This window comes from Carettochelys insculpta, chromosome 5, assembly GCF_033958435.1.
Source record: "Carettochelys insculpta isolate YL-2023 chromosome 5, ASM3395843v1, whole genome shotgun sequence".
NCBI lineage: Eukaryota > Metazoa > Chordata > Testudines > Carettochelyidae > Carettochelys > Carettochelys insculpta.
The window spans coordinates 2,183,037-2,195,888 of record NC_134141.1 but is presented as its reverse complement, the minus strand read 5'-3'; the positions used below and the strand labels follow the sequence as shown (position 1 = coordinate 2,195,888).

At 53.5% G+C, this 12,852-nt stretch overlaps 1 protein-coding gene across 2 annotated transcripts in view; it reads right to left on the bottom strand.

Annotated features, from left to right (window-relative positions):
- The window catches only part of PAX5 (paired box 5), a 226,902-nt gene extending 214,557 nt beyond the window's left edge, over positions 1–12,345 (bottom strand). For both annotated transcript variants that reach the window (XM_074994011.1, XM_074994013.1), the window contains exons 1-3: positions 12,223–12,345; positions 7,514–7,679; positions 2,580–2,777 (exon numbers count right to left, since the gene is read on the bottom strand). In XM_074994011.1, the coding sequence (XP_074850112.1) occupies positions 2,580–2,777; positions 7,514–7,679; positions 12,223–12,265 (407 nt within the window). In that variant the 5' untranslated portion in view covers positions 12,266–12,345. The remainder of the gene's footprint in view (positions 1–2,579; positions 2,778–7,513; positions 7,680–12,222) is intronic.
- Positions 12,346–12,852: the final 507 nt, after the last annotated feature.

Sequence of the window (12,852 nt, the reverse complement as noted above, 5' to 3'; positions counted from 1 at the left end):
GAAAACTGGATTAAAACACGTGAGAGGCCTCATTAGACGTGACCTCTGCAGGGCAGGGAGTGTCTCTCAGTAGCATGTTCGTAGCACACTTACAAGGAGGAAGCCCTGGCCCTGAGGCACAATGAAAGTGACTAATAATGCTACCAATGAAGACCATGGCAAGACTCCCATGGATTTCTGGGGGACTGGAACTGACCTTTGGATACAGTATCTGGTGATAGCCAGTACTAAGAGTTTCTTTCAGTCCCTGCTCTCTGTTTTGTTTCGCCATCTAATCTCTTTCTTGCCCAAATCTCAGAGGGGCAGCCGGGTTGGTCTGTATCTTCAAAAACAACAAGAAGTCCTGTGGCACCTTATAGGCTAACAGATATTTTGGAGCATCAGCTTTCATGGGCAAAGACCCGCTTCATCAGATGCATGCAGTGGGTCTTTGACCACAGAAGCTTATGCTACAAAATATGTTAGTCTATAAGGTACTACAGGACTTCTTGTTGGTTTTGCCCAGATCTGTAAATCTCTTACATTACTGAACGCTGCTATGATTGAATTTCTAGTTAGGAATCTGCAGACAGCATTAACCATTTTGAATTGTCTACCCAGGCTTGGCACTTACTCCTATGAACCTGTCACATACCATCTGATTTGGAGCTAAAGGGCTGCCCATTATTTTTCATGTTTTCTTGTAAGAGATTATGAACACTTAAGTGGCGGGGGCGGGGAGGAGAATGCCACAAGGGCATCCAGGTTGGGTCCCCAAACAGTCATGCAAAATAATATGGGATCTATTTATTCCATGACCCTAGGCACACCTGGAAATACTCCAATCACCTGAAGTGGGTCCTACCCACCAAAGCTCAGTTGTTAAGGTGCTACAGGACAGCTTGTTATTTATGAAAATTTAGAGTTAGCTGCATGCTGGGGATTTAGATGAAATTGCATGAAAACCCCCCAGAATTTTAGAACCACAGCCACAAGCAAAATGTGTTCCCAGACCAACACAGTTTGAATGTAACCATAAAGGGGTTTTACATCAACACTGCACTCACAGCTATGAAGACCCTCTGGGAAGACTATGCAGGAAATGAAAGAGTGGTTGCTGCTTCCATTTAGACCAGTGTTTCCCAAACCTCAGGGGTCTGTGATGTGAAAATAAGGGTTCCACGAGAAAATTCCATTGCAACAGCTGACTCCTTTGTGGGTCCCTGCCCTGCTGCCGCTGAAACAGTAGAGTTAAATGTAATTGGTTTAATGGCCGGCAGGCCAGCAGGAGGGATCCGGCCGTTAAACCAAATGAATTTAGCTCCATTATGTCAGCCCCTCACTCGCCCGCTACCTGAGTGACCACACCCCTCCAGTGGGCACGCCTCAGCTCACCCCCACCAGCAGATGCCAGCCTTCCTTCCTCTGGCCACCTGGCCTAGGCTCCCCAGCCAGCATCATGGATGCATTAGTCCCAGGGGCCAGTTTTGGGCTGAAAGGGGTTAAACCTGGAGATGGGGAGTAGGTTTGCGGGATGGGGGGTGAAGCGTGGGGATGGGGGTGGATTGAGGGCTGAGTCAGGTAAAGCCTAGAGATAGAGGGTGGGTTTGGGGAGCCAAGGGGCGGTCAAGCCTGGGAATGGGGTTTGACAACATACTTCCAAGTTTAAAAGCATTCCATGGCCAAAAAGAATGGGGAAACACTGCTCGAGAACGTGTGAGAATGCTTAAGTGATCTGATCCCTTCTGTTCCACACCTGTCACTGACTTTTGTAACTTTTCATAAGATGTTTCTCAACCCTGGCATGATGAGCACTCGTTTTTCAATTCAATGTGAGCTCGTAGCTCAGCCATTGCGCGAGCGCTGGTGCCCTAAACAGTTCTGGGTCAGAGTCACTTAGGTGAAGCACTCAGAAAAAAAAACGGACTTTGTACCTCTACAGGGCCCCTATCCTATGCCCATGAGAGTCAATGGCAAAGCTCCTGTAATGCAGGATCAGGCCCCAGAGTAGTACCCGACAGCTGAGGTTCTAAAAGCTCTGAAAAATTAACCTCCTGTGGGTAGGTAAACTTACCACTCATTTTACGGGTGAGTAACTGAGGTTTTTAAAGTTCCAGACCAGATTGCATCAGCCTTAGTCACCCAACAAGCATCTAACCCAACAGAATCCAGAAACATGGACATGCTCTAACCATTAGTCCTCACTCATTTCCGCTCTCAGCTGCTAGAACACTGGATTCCAACCTGATTTACAACACCCATAGTCCAGGTCACTGGTGGTCTTGACCTTATCCCTTGGGAATGTTCATGCCCCGAAATCCCTCGCTGCCAAATCCAACACTGTAAGCAGTCCCAACCTGAATAAGCGTGGGACTTCAGCAGCAAAAGAACTGCAGGTCAGTCCCAGAAGGCAGCAGCAACACTGCCGGGCGACAGCAATTGCTCATAATACGCCTCTGTGCTCAACCGCTGGCTTTTGTGTCTGCTCAACTCATCCGGAAAACAAACACAAGCCAGCTTACTTGCAGATGACCCAGGAAGAAGCCCATTGAAGAGAAGCTGCAGATTCCAGCAGTGCTTAGTGCTGTCCAAATCCGTACCTGTTAATTGAACTGACGCTGGGTACTGTGTCATTGTCACACACTCGCTCGGCTAGAAGTCTGTCCCTGATTTCCCAGGCAAACATGGTGGGGTTTTGGCGCTTATACTCTGCGATTTTTTCCACGACTTTGGGGGTGGCAACCTTTGGTTTGGATCCTCCAATCACTCCAGGTTTAATGCTGCCAGTCTCATAGTACCTGGGAGAGAATCCAAGACAAAGCTCTAGTTACCAAGAGCTGGCAGACAGCAGGGGTGGCGATTTACAGTTCGCGCTGTTTGAGTACGAGGTATCTCCAGCCCCTGTGACAATACATCTGTTCTTTCACTCACTCTTCCTGGCTACATGGTGCGTTACCTCCCCGGTGGATCAATTTATAGTCATTGGAAATGGGACCCAGTTTATAACATATTCTTCTACAAAAGCAAGATAATGGAAACAATGCAAGATTAAAGGGCATGTTGAGATCCTAAATTAACTGGAAATATGTGTGATTAATCAGATGTAGGGGCAATAATAGAAACAAATCACACTCAGTGCCATTTTTTGTCCCAAACTGTTCTGTAGTAAATTACTGTTTAGATGGAAATTCACCATCATTAATGTAAATGCCTTGTCATCCCTTCATATGCATGTGAAGGCCAGGTAAAGTAGTACCACAACAAATATTTGCAGTGTGCCCTTGAAGTAAGTATGCCAGTGTAACGTTTTGGTGTCCTCTCTTTGCCTGGGAGCTGCTAGTTCAATATTCAGTTCTTCCGGGAAAACAAATATTTCCTCATCACTTTTCTCAGAAGAAAGACGCATGGTTGGTTCTTTAAATTTGTAGGACCTGAAACCATAACCCTATCCCAGTAGTAACCCTTACACAAGTTGCTCTATTGATGTCACTGAGATCACTCATGTGATTAAAAATTACTCCAGCTGGACAGCACAGTAGGATCAGAGTTCTGTTAAAGACATGGTGACAATGCTCAGCTGGTTTAAATGGGACAAACTCCACTTCCTTCAATAGAACTGCAGCAATTCATGCCAGCTCAGAAGCTGACTCTTTTTATATATATAATTTCCCAGTATATATGTCTATATATATTGGGAAATACAATAAAATCTCAGCATTGCAAATTCCAGAGTTATGACCTGACTGGCCAGCCTCATACTTTGTTTGGAACTGGAAATACACAATCAGCCAAGAGCAGGAAAAAAGCCCAAATACAGTAGAGTACTGTGCTAAATCTAAACTAACAAAAAATAAGGGCAAAGCAGCATTTTTCTTTGGCACAGTACAGTTTCAATGCTGTATTAAGTCATTGTCCAGCTGGAAACAGTTGAAAGAACCACCACAATGTTTTGCTCTGAGTTACAGGCATTCCAGAGTTAAGCACACTACAGAGTTACAAACAACCTCCATTCTGCAAGTTGTTCATACCTTCAAAGCTCTGCTGCATTGCTCAGAGTGAGAGTCTTGTTCTGTCCAGAGAGGACCAAGAGGAAACCCAAAAAAGAAAACAACCTAAATGCCAAGCTTACAAGTTGAGCTGTAAATGATGACGTTATTCTGGCTGTATAATGATGCTGTGCACTTTCTTATAGTTTGTAAATTTCTAAGAGCAGAGGGAAAATAACCCCAGAGCTAACAGCAGAGGGCCTGCATTTGTTTCCCTATCAGACCTGATTCTAGAAGCCCCCCTGTGCTTAGTACATCCATTTCTTTAGGAGCTTTCCACATAGGGAAATATTGCCAGACAGGCCCTGAGTCTGTCATCTGTATCAGCCTAAGCCAGTTCATTGACCTTGGCACAGCACATATTTTTAGCAGGATCTTTATTAGAATTCACCCAATAAAACACATATATTTTCTCTGCAGCTCCTTGACATCTGTGCTGGCTGCAGAAAAACTAATCTCCTAAAATCTCTGCAATGCAAAAGGGCATGAACGTGTTACGCGACTGAAGTCTGTGTATCAAGGGCAGTTCCATTCCTCACACTTCTTCGGCAATGCAGGTTTACTTATCCTGCCAGCACTCTTTTCTGGGGCCTGAAATTCCTGTAATGGTAGCGACAAGGTGATGTTTGCACTTCTTTTCACATGAGGTTTTGGAACAAATGGCCTGTTCCACTTCTGTCTCCATGCCTTTGAGTACCAATAATGGGTGGCAATGAGCGTCTGTGATGGATTAGCCCTTTGGATTGTCCTGAATTGAGTTTAATGAACTCGGGGCAAGAAGGAAACACTCACTCCCACCCGGGGAGCTACCGTTTGGAAAGCCAGTTCTTAAGGGGGAAACAATAATTTCCTCCTCACTCTTCTCAGAAGAAAGGAGGGTGGTTGGTTCGTTAAATTCCACTGCCTCAGGCTCTGGACAATCCAGCCAGCAGGAGAATAGGCAACTGACAAGCAGCTGGGTGATGCGATTGGACTCTGCAGACAAACAGGGTGAATAATGGTTTCACCTCATTGAAGGATATTGGCATAGAAGAGGCTAAGGGCCTGATCTGACCCCATTAAAATCAATGGAAAGACTCCAGTGACTTTAAACGGCATAAAATCAGGCTCCTGTACAGTCAACCTCTGAACAAATTCCCTGGAAAGCTGGGATAGCCAAAGTGCAACCCGCAGGCCAGCTAAACCCGTAGAACCCCCCAGGGTCCTGTTCTCGCCTGGCTAGTCTCAGCTTTACCTTGGGATGTGGCCCACAGAGACTACACGTCCCACAATGCAGCTCTCCATCTCAATCTGGCCCCAACCCATGCTAAAGATGAAGGCAGCTGCAATCTGCTTGATTTTATGCAAATTAGATCCAGTCCTTCAGCTCCAGGCAGGCTGCCAATGCTGTCCTCGGATGGGTGCAGGGCAGACAACCCTTTTGCAATGCTCACGGAGAATTACATGACTATCACCTCCTTCTGCAGCCATCCAGCTCAGCAACCCAAAGGCTCACCTCTACAGCCTTGAATGCTGCATTTGTTTCCCAAGGTTTGGCTAAAAACAAGTAGACTCAGAAAGCTTTCTGGTTCAGAATCTGGAATCAAATGGTTTTACGTGTGGATTCGTATTCCCCTTCTCCCACGCAGCAGCTCCAATTACGGTGACATTTTACCCACCGTAATTATTAGTTATGAAAATAATGAGCTATGAAATTCCAATTTATTGTTGACAACTTAAATGACAAAACTGCAGAGCTGCTCTCTTAGCTCCAGAATGCAAATATATCTAATGACAAATCTATTCAAATCTGAAGCAGTAAAGTGGTTGGACTTTTCCCCGGCAGGCAAATGAGTGGCCCACTTATTAGCTTTGCACTGATATTAATAGAAATTGTTAGTACATCAGCTAGAGCGCTGAGGGGTCTCCGATAGGGCCAGCACTCACAGCAGATCCAAAGATCAGACAGAATGGAGCTGCTTGGGGGAGGCAGGAAAGTCCCACATAAAACACAAGAAAAGTCTCTCTTTCTCTCTAAAAGAAGTGGGACTGTCCCACAAAGGCTCTTTACCTAATAAATCATATTGTTAGTCTTTAAAGTGCTGCATGACTGCTGATTTGTTTTGTTAGAATACACACTAACACGGCTACTTCTCTAAAGGAGTAAGGATACCAGAGTTCCTCCACTTTCCCCTGGTTTCACTCTGCTTAACTCCACTGAACTACACTGGAGTAAAACTGACGTGACAGAAGAATCAGGCCTACCGGATTTCTCGGGCTTCCTGTGCACACCTCATGACTTGCTCCTACAGCATTGTAGCAGCAGTCTGAATGAGACTGCAGCGAACAATCTCCAGCATAGACAATGGATCTCATGCAATAAGAGTAAGAGAATCCTTAGCCTTGCCAGAATCATTCCGTTTTGAGTATTGCAGGTGTCCATGTGGGACTGCTGCTGCCGTTATTTCAGGGGGAAGAGTCTATGGACACTGCTAGACAAATGTTTGCTCTAACAATCTTTATAACTGCAGTCCAACCAATCAAACAGATCAATTAAAACTGAAAAAAGCAAAGGTCAAAATACAACTAATACCAGCGGAATGCGAACAAAGAAGTTAATTTAATTGTTAATGCTCAATATAGATTTTTAAAAACTTCTCTTAGTTATAGAGAGAAAACAAATGGTAGTTGAAAAATATGGCAGTGAAAAGTTCCTAAGGTACATGCTTTCAAGTGCATTTAAAACCAGCAGTATATGATACTCAGATTTATCCACAAGGAATAAAAAGGCAGTGGTGATTTTCTTGAATCTATATCAAGTTCAAAACCAAATTCTGAAGTGATAGAAACCTTTTTTAAAAAAAAAACGGTACTATTGCTATACCACTTTGAGCATCTCCAATCAAAACAGAAGGCTTCTCTCAAAGCACCACTACTAAGAGGGTTAATGGTTACTGATGGTACTTTGTGTTATAATTAGGAATATATCTTATTAGAAGAAAAAAGAAAGCCTTAAAATGAAATTATCATGACACATTTCAAAGTAGGCCCCGTTAATGAGGGTGCTGACTGACAACTGATCTGGGTGCCATTAGGTAGTGAAATTATGTGCCAAAACACAGAATTTCTTTAGAAAACAAAAGTAGCAGCTTTCACTGCCTGATTCATAACTTCGGGGGAGGGGGTTTCCATGTTAATGCAGATGACACACCAATATGTCATTTTGTTCAGCACATGCAGATGCAGGAAATTTAAACCACAAGTCCCATCCCGCTTCTTGGCATCTTTTATTATTTGCACAATTTTTTTCATGAAGTAAATAAATACAGAAGTAAATAAACCACTTTCATGTCCCAGATCAGACATCCTCACATGCAACTGGCCCATCGTGTACAAATGCTTATCATTCCCAGGTCTTTTCTATCAGTCTCCATTTGACTTCTTTCTTGTTTTATAATCTTTGATCCAGGGACAGAGTTTGTTATTTTCCTTTACAGAAACAAAGTTACCTGCCAAGAATTTTGCTGACACAGCCATGGCTGACCCGGAGCTGCCTGGAGATATCACACGGTCTGACGCCTTGGTGGGCAAGTTCTACAATCCTTTGACGGACAACATCAGGGAGCGGACGACCATTCACAAAAACACCCCCTAACTGATTCACTCCTCCATGTCCTGAAACACACGGGGGGAAAAAAACAAGCAGAAAAAAACATTTTGTGATTGTTGAAAGACACTTGTCTACTGTGATCCTTCTGCTCAGCCAGAGATTCCTCCTTCACAACGCTCAGCCTCATTTCTCAACAAGAGTTTCAACATTTGCGAAGTGTCACTTAGTGCTGAGGCAGGAAGAATTTAAAAAGTTGAAACCTATTTATGTGGTCACCGCAAATGCACAGCAATATAACCCCATTGGTTTCAGTCCAGCTCCTCATGAGCTAAGTGATTTCAAAATCAGGGCCCTAGTTCATAAGACAGCCTTTCAAATTACATTTTAGGCCCAGAACAGCAGTACCCAGACAACATCTCCTACTGGAAACAATAGGAAATATTGCCTACCTAAAAACGGCATGAGTAAAACCAGTATCTCTGTGGTTCAAAGGTGCCCTGCAGGTATTAGGCTGGGTTAAAATAAGACACAGACAATTTTCCTTATGAATTCAGTTTCATTCCATCACAAAAGGGCTGCCCTGAATTTAACTCTGTACCGTTTTCCCCTCCAATGATCGCTTAATGTTTAATTTAATCGAAAGGGTGAAATATGAAATGGCTTTTGCTCTTGTAATTCACAGTGGCCTCTGCAGATATTATGATCCCACACACGAAATGGGAATGCTCCACCCAGACCTGTGTGTTTTGCTTTTTCTAGAAGATTTGTACTATTCTCCTTTAGCAAAGAGAATCATATATCTGGTGCAAAATCGGACCCAGCTGGAGGAGCAGCAGCTAAATGGTGTAAAACCAATGAACATGTAACAATCCCGTTTAGCAAGTGAGGAAAAACAATTAATCCTCAAGCTGTTAATCATGCAACCTACTTCTAGAGCAGAGAACTGAGGAAACTGAAAACAAATAATAGGAATAGACAGCCCTGTTGCCAGAACTGGAACAAAAGAGTAACAAGAAAAATCTCTGTTTACAAGAAACTTGAACTGTACAGAAGAAGCTGACAGATCAAATGCTTCCATGTTCAAAAAATACAGATACATAAAATCTATATTAATTTAAAGCCAGTAATTCCACATTGGTAAACTACTGCCCAACTTGGTAACCACCTTCTGAAACTGTCAATTTAAAGCCAATTTAAGCCAACGTAAAAGAGCCAATCACTGAAGTTCCTCGTTAATTTCAGAAGTGAATCTTTTCACAGCACAACAGATCCTAGTGGCAACTTCAGGTTCAAGGTGTTTGGGCTACAAAAATGTTTTTTTCAGAGCATAGCAAGAAGGGTCTGAGCATAACCTGGTGCTGCATTTTCCAGGGCAATCCATCATTTTAGGGTTACCGATCCTGTCTCTTTTGATTCTGAAATTCTAAGGCCAGAAGAATAATGGCCCTTCCTGCTTTCAGTGTCAACAAACAGAGGCACAATTCCACACAACTGAAACAAACTATCCTCGGGTTCCTTAGCAATTTCAATGACATTAAATTATTAACATCACATTGAATTAAACAGGATAAAGCTTTGTAGCTTTTCCCTCTACAAAAGCAATTCAAGTAGTGTAGAAGAGCGAGACAGGCACAGGCACAGCGAAGGCGGCCAGACCTCGGCAACGGAAGCTGAGCCTCTGCCTGGGGAGGGTTTTAATTCTCTCATTACTCCCTCCAAATATCACCAGTTCACTGTCTTGTTTACCCCCTAGATGGGAAACTGCACAAAGGACCCTCCGGGCGCCCGCTCCGCGCTTGGCTTCGCTGGCAGCCGCCCCGCGCCCGCAGCAGGGCTGGCTGAAGCTGCGGCGAGCGCACCGCGCCCGGCCGGCGGGTACAGCTGCCCTCCTCGCTGCCGGGGAACCGCGGCGTGCTGCCGGGCGGGCCGGCCAGGCCGAGGGGCGAGCCCGGCGCGCTGCCGCGGCCGGCCCGAGCTCAGCGGGGGCAGGCGTTTGTACCGAGCCGGCTCCGAGCGCGGCTCGCCGGCAGCGCACGTGGGCGCAAGCCAGGGCCGATCTGGGCGGGCGCAGGAAGGGTCCCTCGGCGGGGCAGGGGAGCCCGGGCCGCAGCCGCACCCGGCAGCGGCAGGTCGGCGGGGGAGACTCGGGAAGGCAGAGCCCCGCCAGGCGGCCCCCCGGCCGGGCAGGCTGGTGCCGCGGCTCCCGCGGGCAGAGGCGGAAAGGAGCCGGCCCTCACCCCGGCCCCGGCGCTAACAAAGGGCGGCGGCCGCGGCCCAGCAGCGGAGCCGCACAGCGGAGCAGGCAGCCGCGCGGCCCTGGGCGCCTCCCCGGGGGGCTCCCCGCGCCCTGGGGCCGGGCAGCGCGGGGCGCCTCCTGCGGGCTCCGAGCCGCCTGCCCGGGCCGGGAAGGGGCCCGCGGCGCGCAGCTCGCGCGGAGAAACCAATCTGCCTAAAAGCAGCGGGGAGCGGGCACCGGGGAGCGGGGAGCGGGCTCCAGTCCCGCCCGCAGCGCCCCGCCGCCAGCGCCTGGGCCGGCCGAGGGCAGGCGGAGGGCGGCCGAGGCGCGGGGAAGGAGGCGAGGCCCGAGGGGCCGTTTGCCAGGCGGGGAGGCGGCGTTCGGCTCAGCCGGGCGGCCAGAGCCGGGCAGGGTGCGCCCGCAGGCGGCCCGGGACAGGTGGGAGCCGGGCTGGCAGGGCAGGAAGGAGCGGGACCTGCGGGCGGGGCCGTGCAGCCGACAGCGGCTTCCGGGGAGCCCCGGCCGGGGGGGCCGGTTGCCGACTCGCAGCAGAGCCGCCCGGGTGCCGGGCGTGAGCTGGCCGGAGGGGTCCGCGCCCGGCGCGCACCGGCTGGGGAGGGTGGCGGAGGGCAAAGAGCCGCAGCCCGGCCTCGGGGCTCCCAACCCCGCCGCGGCTTTGCCCGGCCCCCGCCCCGCCCCGCCCCGCGGAAAGAGGGTAGCGCGGCGGGACGGGCCGTCTCTGGGCAGCCCCGGCTGCTCACGTCCAGCCTGGTCCGGCCCCGGGGCTCCCTCCCGGCCTGCCCGCTGCTGCCCCGGGTTTCCCCTGCCCGGACCCGTGTGGCTCCGGCCCGCGGCCGCCTCCCGAGGACAGGCCGGGCGGGTGGGGCAGGCTGGGGGACGCCGGGGCGCGGTGGCACAGGCCAGGGGGCTGCGGCGGGAGCAGCGCCGGGAGACTGGGAAGGTCGCTCCGGTTTGGGGACCTAACTCAGCCCCCAGCCCGCGGCCGGCGCCCACCTCCCGCTCGGCAGCGGCCCAGCCAGGGCGCGCAGCTCCCCGCCTGCCCCCGCCTGGCCGCGCTCGGCTCTCCCCTGCAGGCCCACCCGCCTCTGCTGGAGCGAGCCCGGGCCGGGGCGGGGGCTGTGCGCCCAGGAGGCGGCTCGGTCGCTGCAGAGCGGCCCGTGTGTGGCCGCGCTGGGCTGGGGCGGGCCGGCGGCGAAGTCCCATCCCTGCCCGCAGGAGCCGGCTCCGGGCTGCTCCTTTGCCTGGGGCAGAGCCCGGGCCGGGGTGGCCCTGCCGCGGGCAGCTCCCAGACCCCCCGCGGGTGCAGTCCTGGCCCGGCACCAGCCGCCCCTCCCTCGGCCCGCGGCAGCTCCCGCTCCGCCCTCGCGGGGTGAATGGAGGGAGCAGCGGCTGGGGGGGGGGGCTCCGCGAGGCGCGGGCCGGCCGCCAGCCGCTCTGGGGGGGCAGGTCCCGGCTTGGAGCGAGCCCGCCCGGCCGACGGTTCCCGGTTCGGGTTGTTTTCGTTGGGAGAAGCCCGGCGGGGGCTGGAGCCGGCCGGGGCAGCGAGCCGCCTCCGGAGCGCGGCGCTGCGCGGTGCAGCCCAGCCGGGCCGCTCCTCCCCGCAGTGAGCGCGGCGTGGCGGGGGGGACGCGTCCGCCCGGAGGTCCCGTTCGTTTGCCCTGAGCCCGAGGCAGGCAGCTCGCCCCGGGGCCGGGGTTCGTGAGCTCCACCCGCGCTGCAGCCGCCCGCCGCCCAGCCTAAGGCGGGGCAGTGGGGGAACGCGGCCGGACAGCCGGCAGCTCAGGTGGGCGCGCCGCCCCCAGCAGCCGGCTCGGGCCGCTCGCTGCCCCGGGCCTGTGCTGCACGCGGGAGTCCCGGGGATTACCCGAGAGCCGGTTTCTCCCGGTCCCCGCCGGGCGCTGCCCGCCAACGCAGCACTTGCAATCCAGCCACAAGTTTTCCGCCCCGGTGGGCTCGGGCCGGCCCGGTTCGTTCCCCCGGACGCGCCGGGCTTTGCCTGGGGAGCAGCCCCGGCCTGAGGACCTCCCGTCGGCTGCCGTAGCGCGGCGGGAGCCCTGCCAGGACGGGGCAGGCGGCTGGCGGCCGCGCCGGGGAGCGGAGGGGTAACGCGCTGCCCCGCCGGCTCCGCGCCTGGCCCGGGAACGAACGTCCCACCCGCCCCCAGCGCAGCGCAGCCCGGCCCGGCCGTGAGCAGCGGGACGGGCACCGACCGGCTGCAGACCCGGCCCAGGCTCCTGCCGCCAGCCCAAGGGGCCGAGCGAGGCGCTTCCCGCCTCCCTCCCGCAGCCCCAGTCCCAGCCGCTCGGGCCCGGCGCCAAGGGTCAGAGAAGCGGGACTCGCCGCCTACTTACTATGCATTGCTGCAAACGGGTCGTGCTTACAGTGTATTTCCATCGGAGCGGTCCGCGGCGCCGGGCAGCCGCTGTCCGACCCGCGCCGAGCCGAGCCGAGCCGCGCCGAGCCGATCCGACACCTCCCGGCGTCCGCCCCGCCCGGCGAGCCCAGGCGGCGGGGGCTGAGCCCGCAACCCCCTCCCCGCACAGATCCTGCCGGGCGCGGCACAGTCCGGCCCCCCGGGGCGGAGGGCGAGCTCGGGGCGCTGCGCTTCCCAGGCCGGCTCAGGGCGCCATGCGGCAGCCAGCGGAGCCCCGGGCGGGCCCAGCTCCCCAGGCGGCGGCGGCGGCGGCGGCGCTCCGCGGCGGCCCCGCGGCGATCCCGGGCCGGGCGGCGGCGGGGCTGCGGCCGGGGGCTCCGAGCATGCCGGGCGGGCTGAGGGCCGCCTCACGCCCGGCGCTGCGCGGCGCTCCCGCTGCCCGTCTCGGCTGCCCCGCGGCTACTGCGCGCCCCGGGCGGAGCGCGGCGCCTGGCCCGAGCCGCCTTCAGGACCCCGCTGCATGTGGACAGCGGCGCGGGGCTCAGCCGCTGGGAGCGGGCGGGGGCCGGGCCGTCACTCACCCGCCCGCGGGCCAATCGCCAAAGTA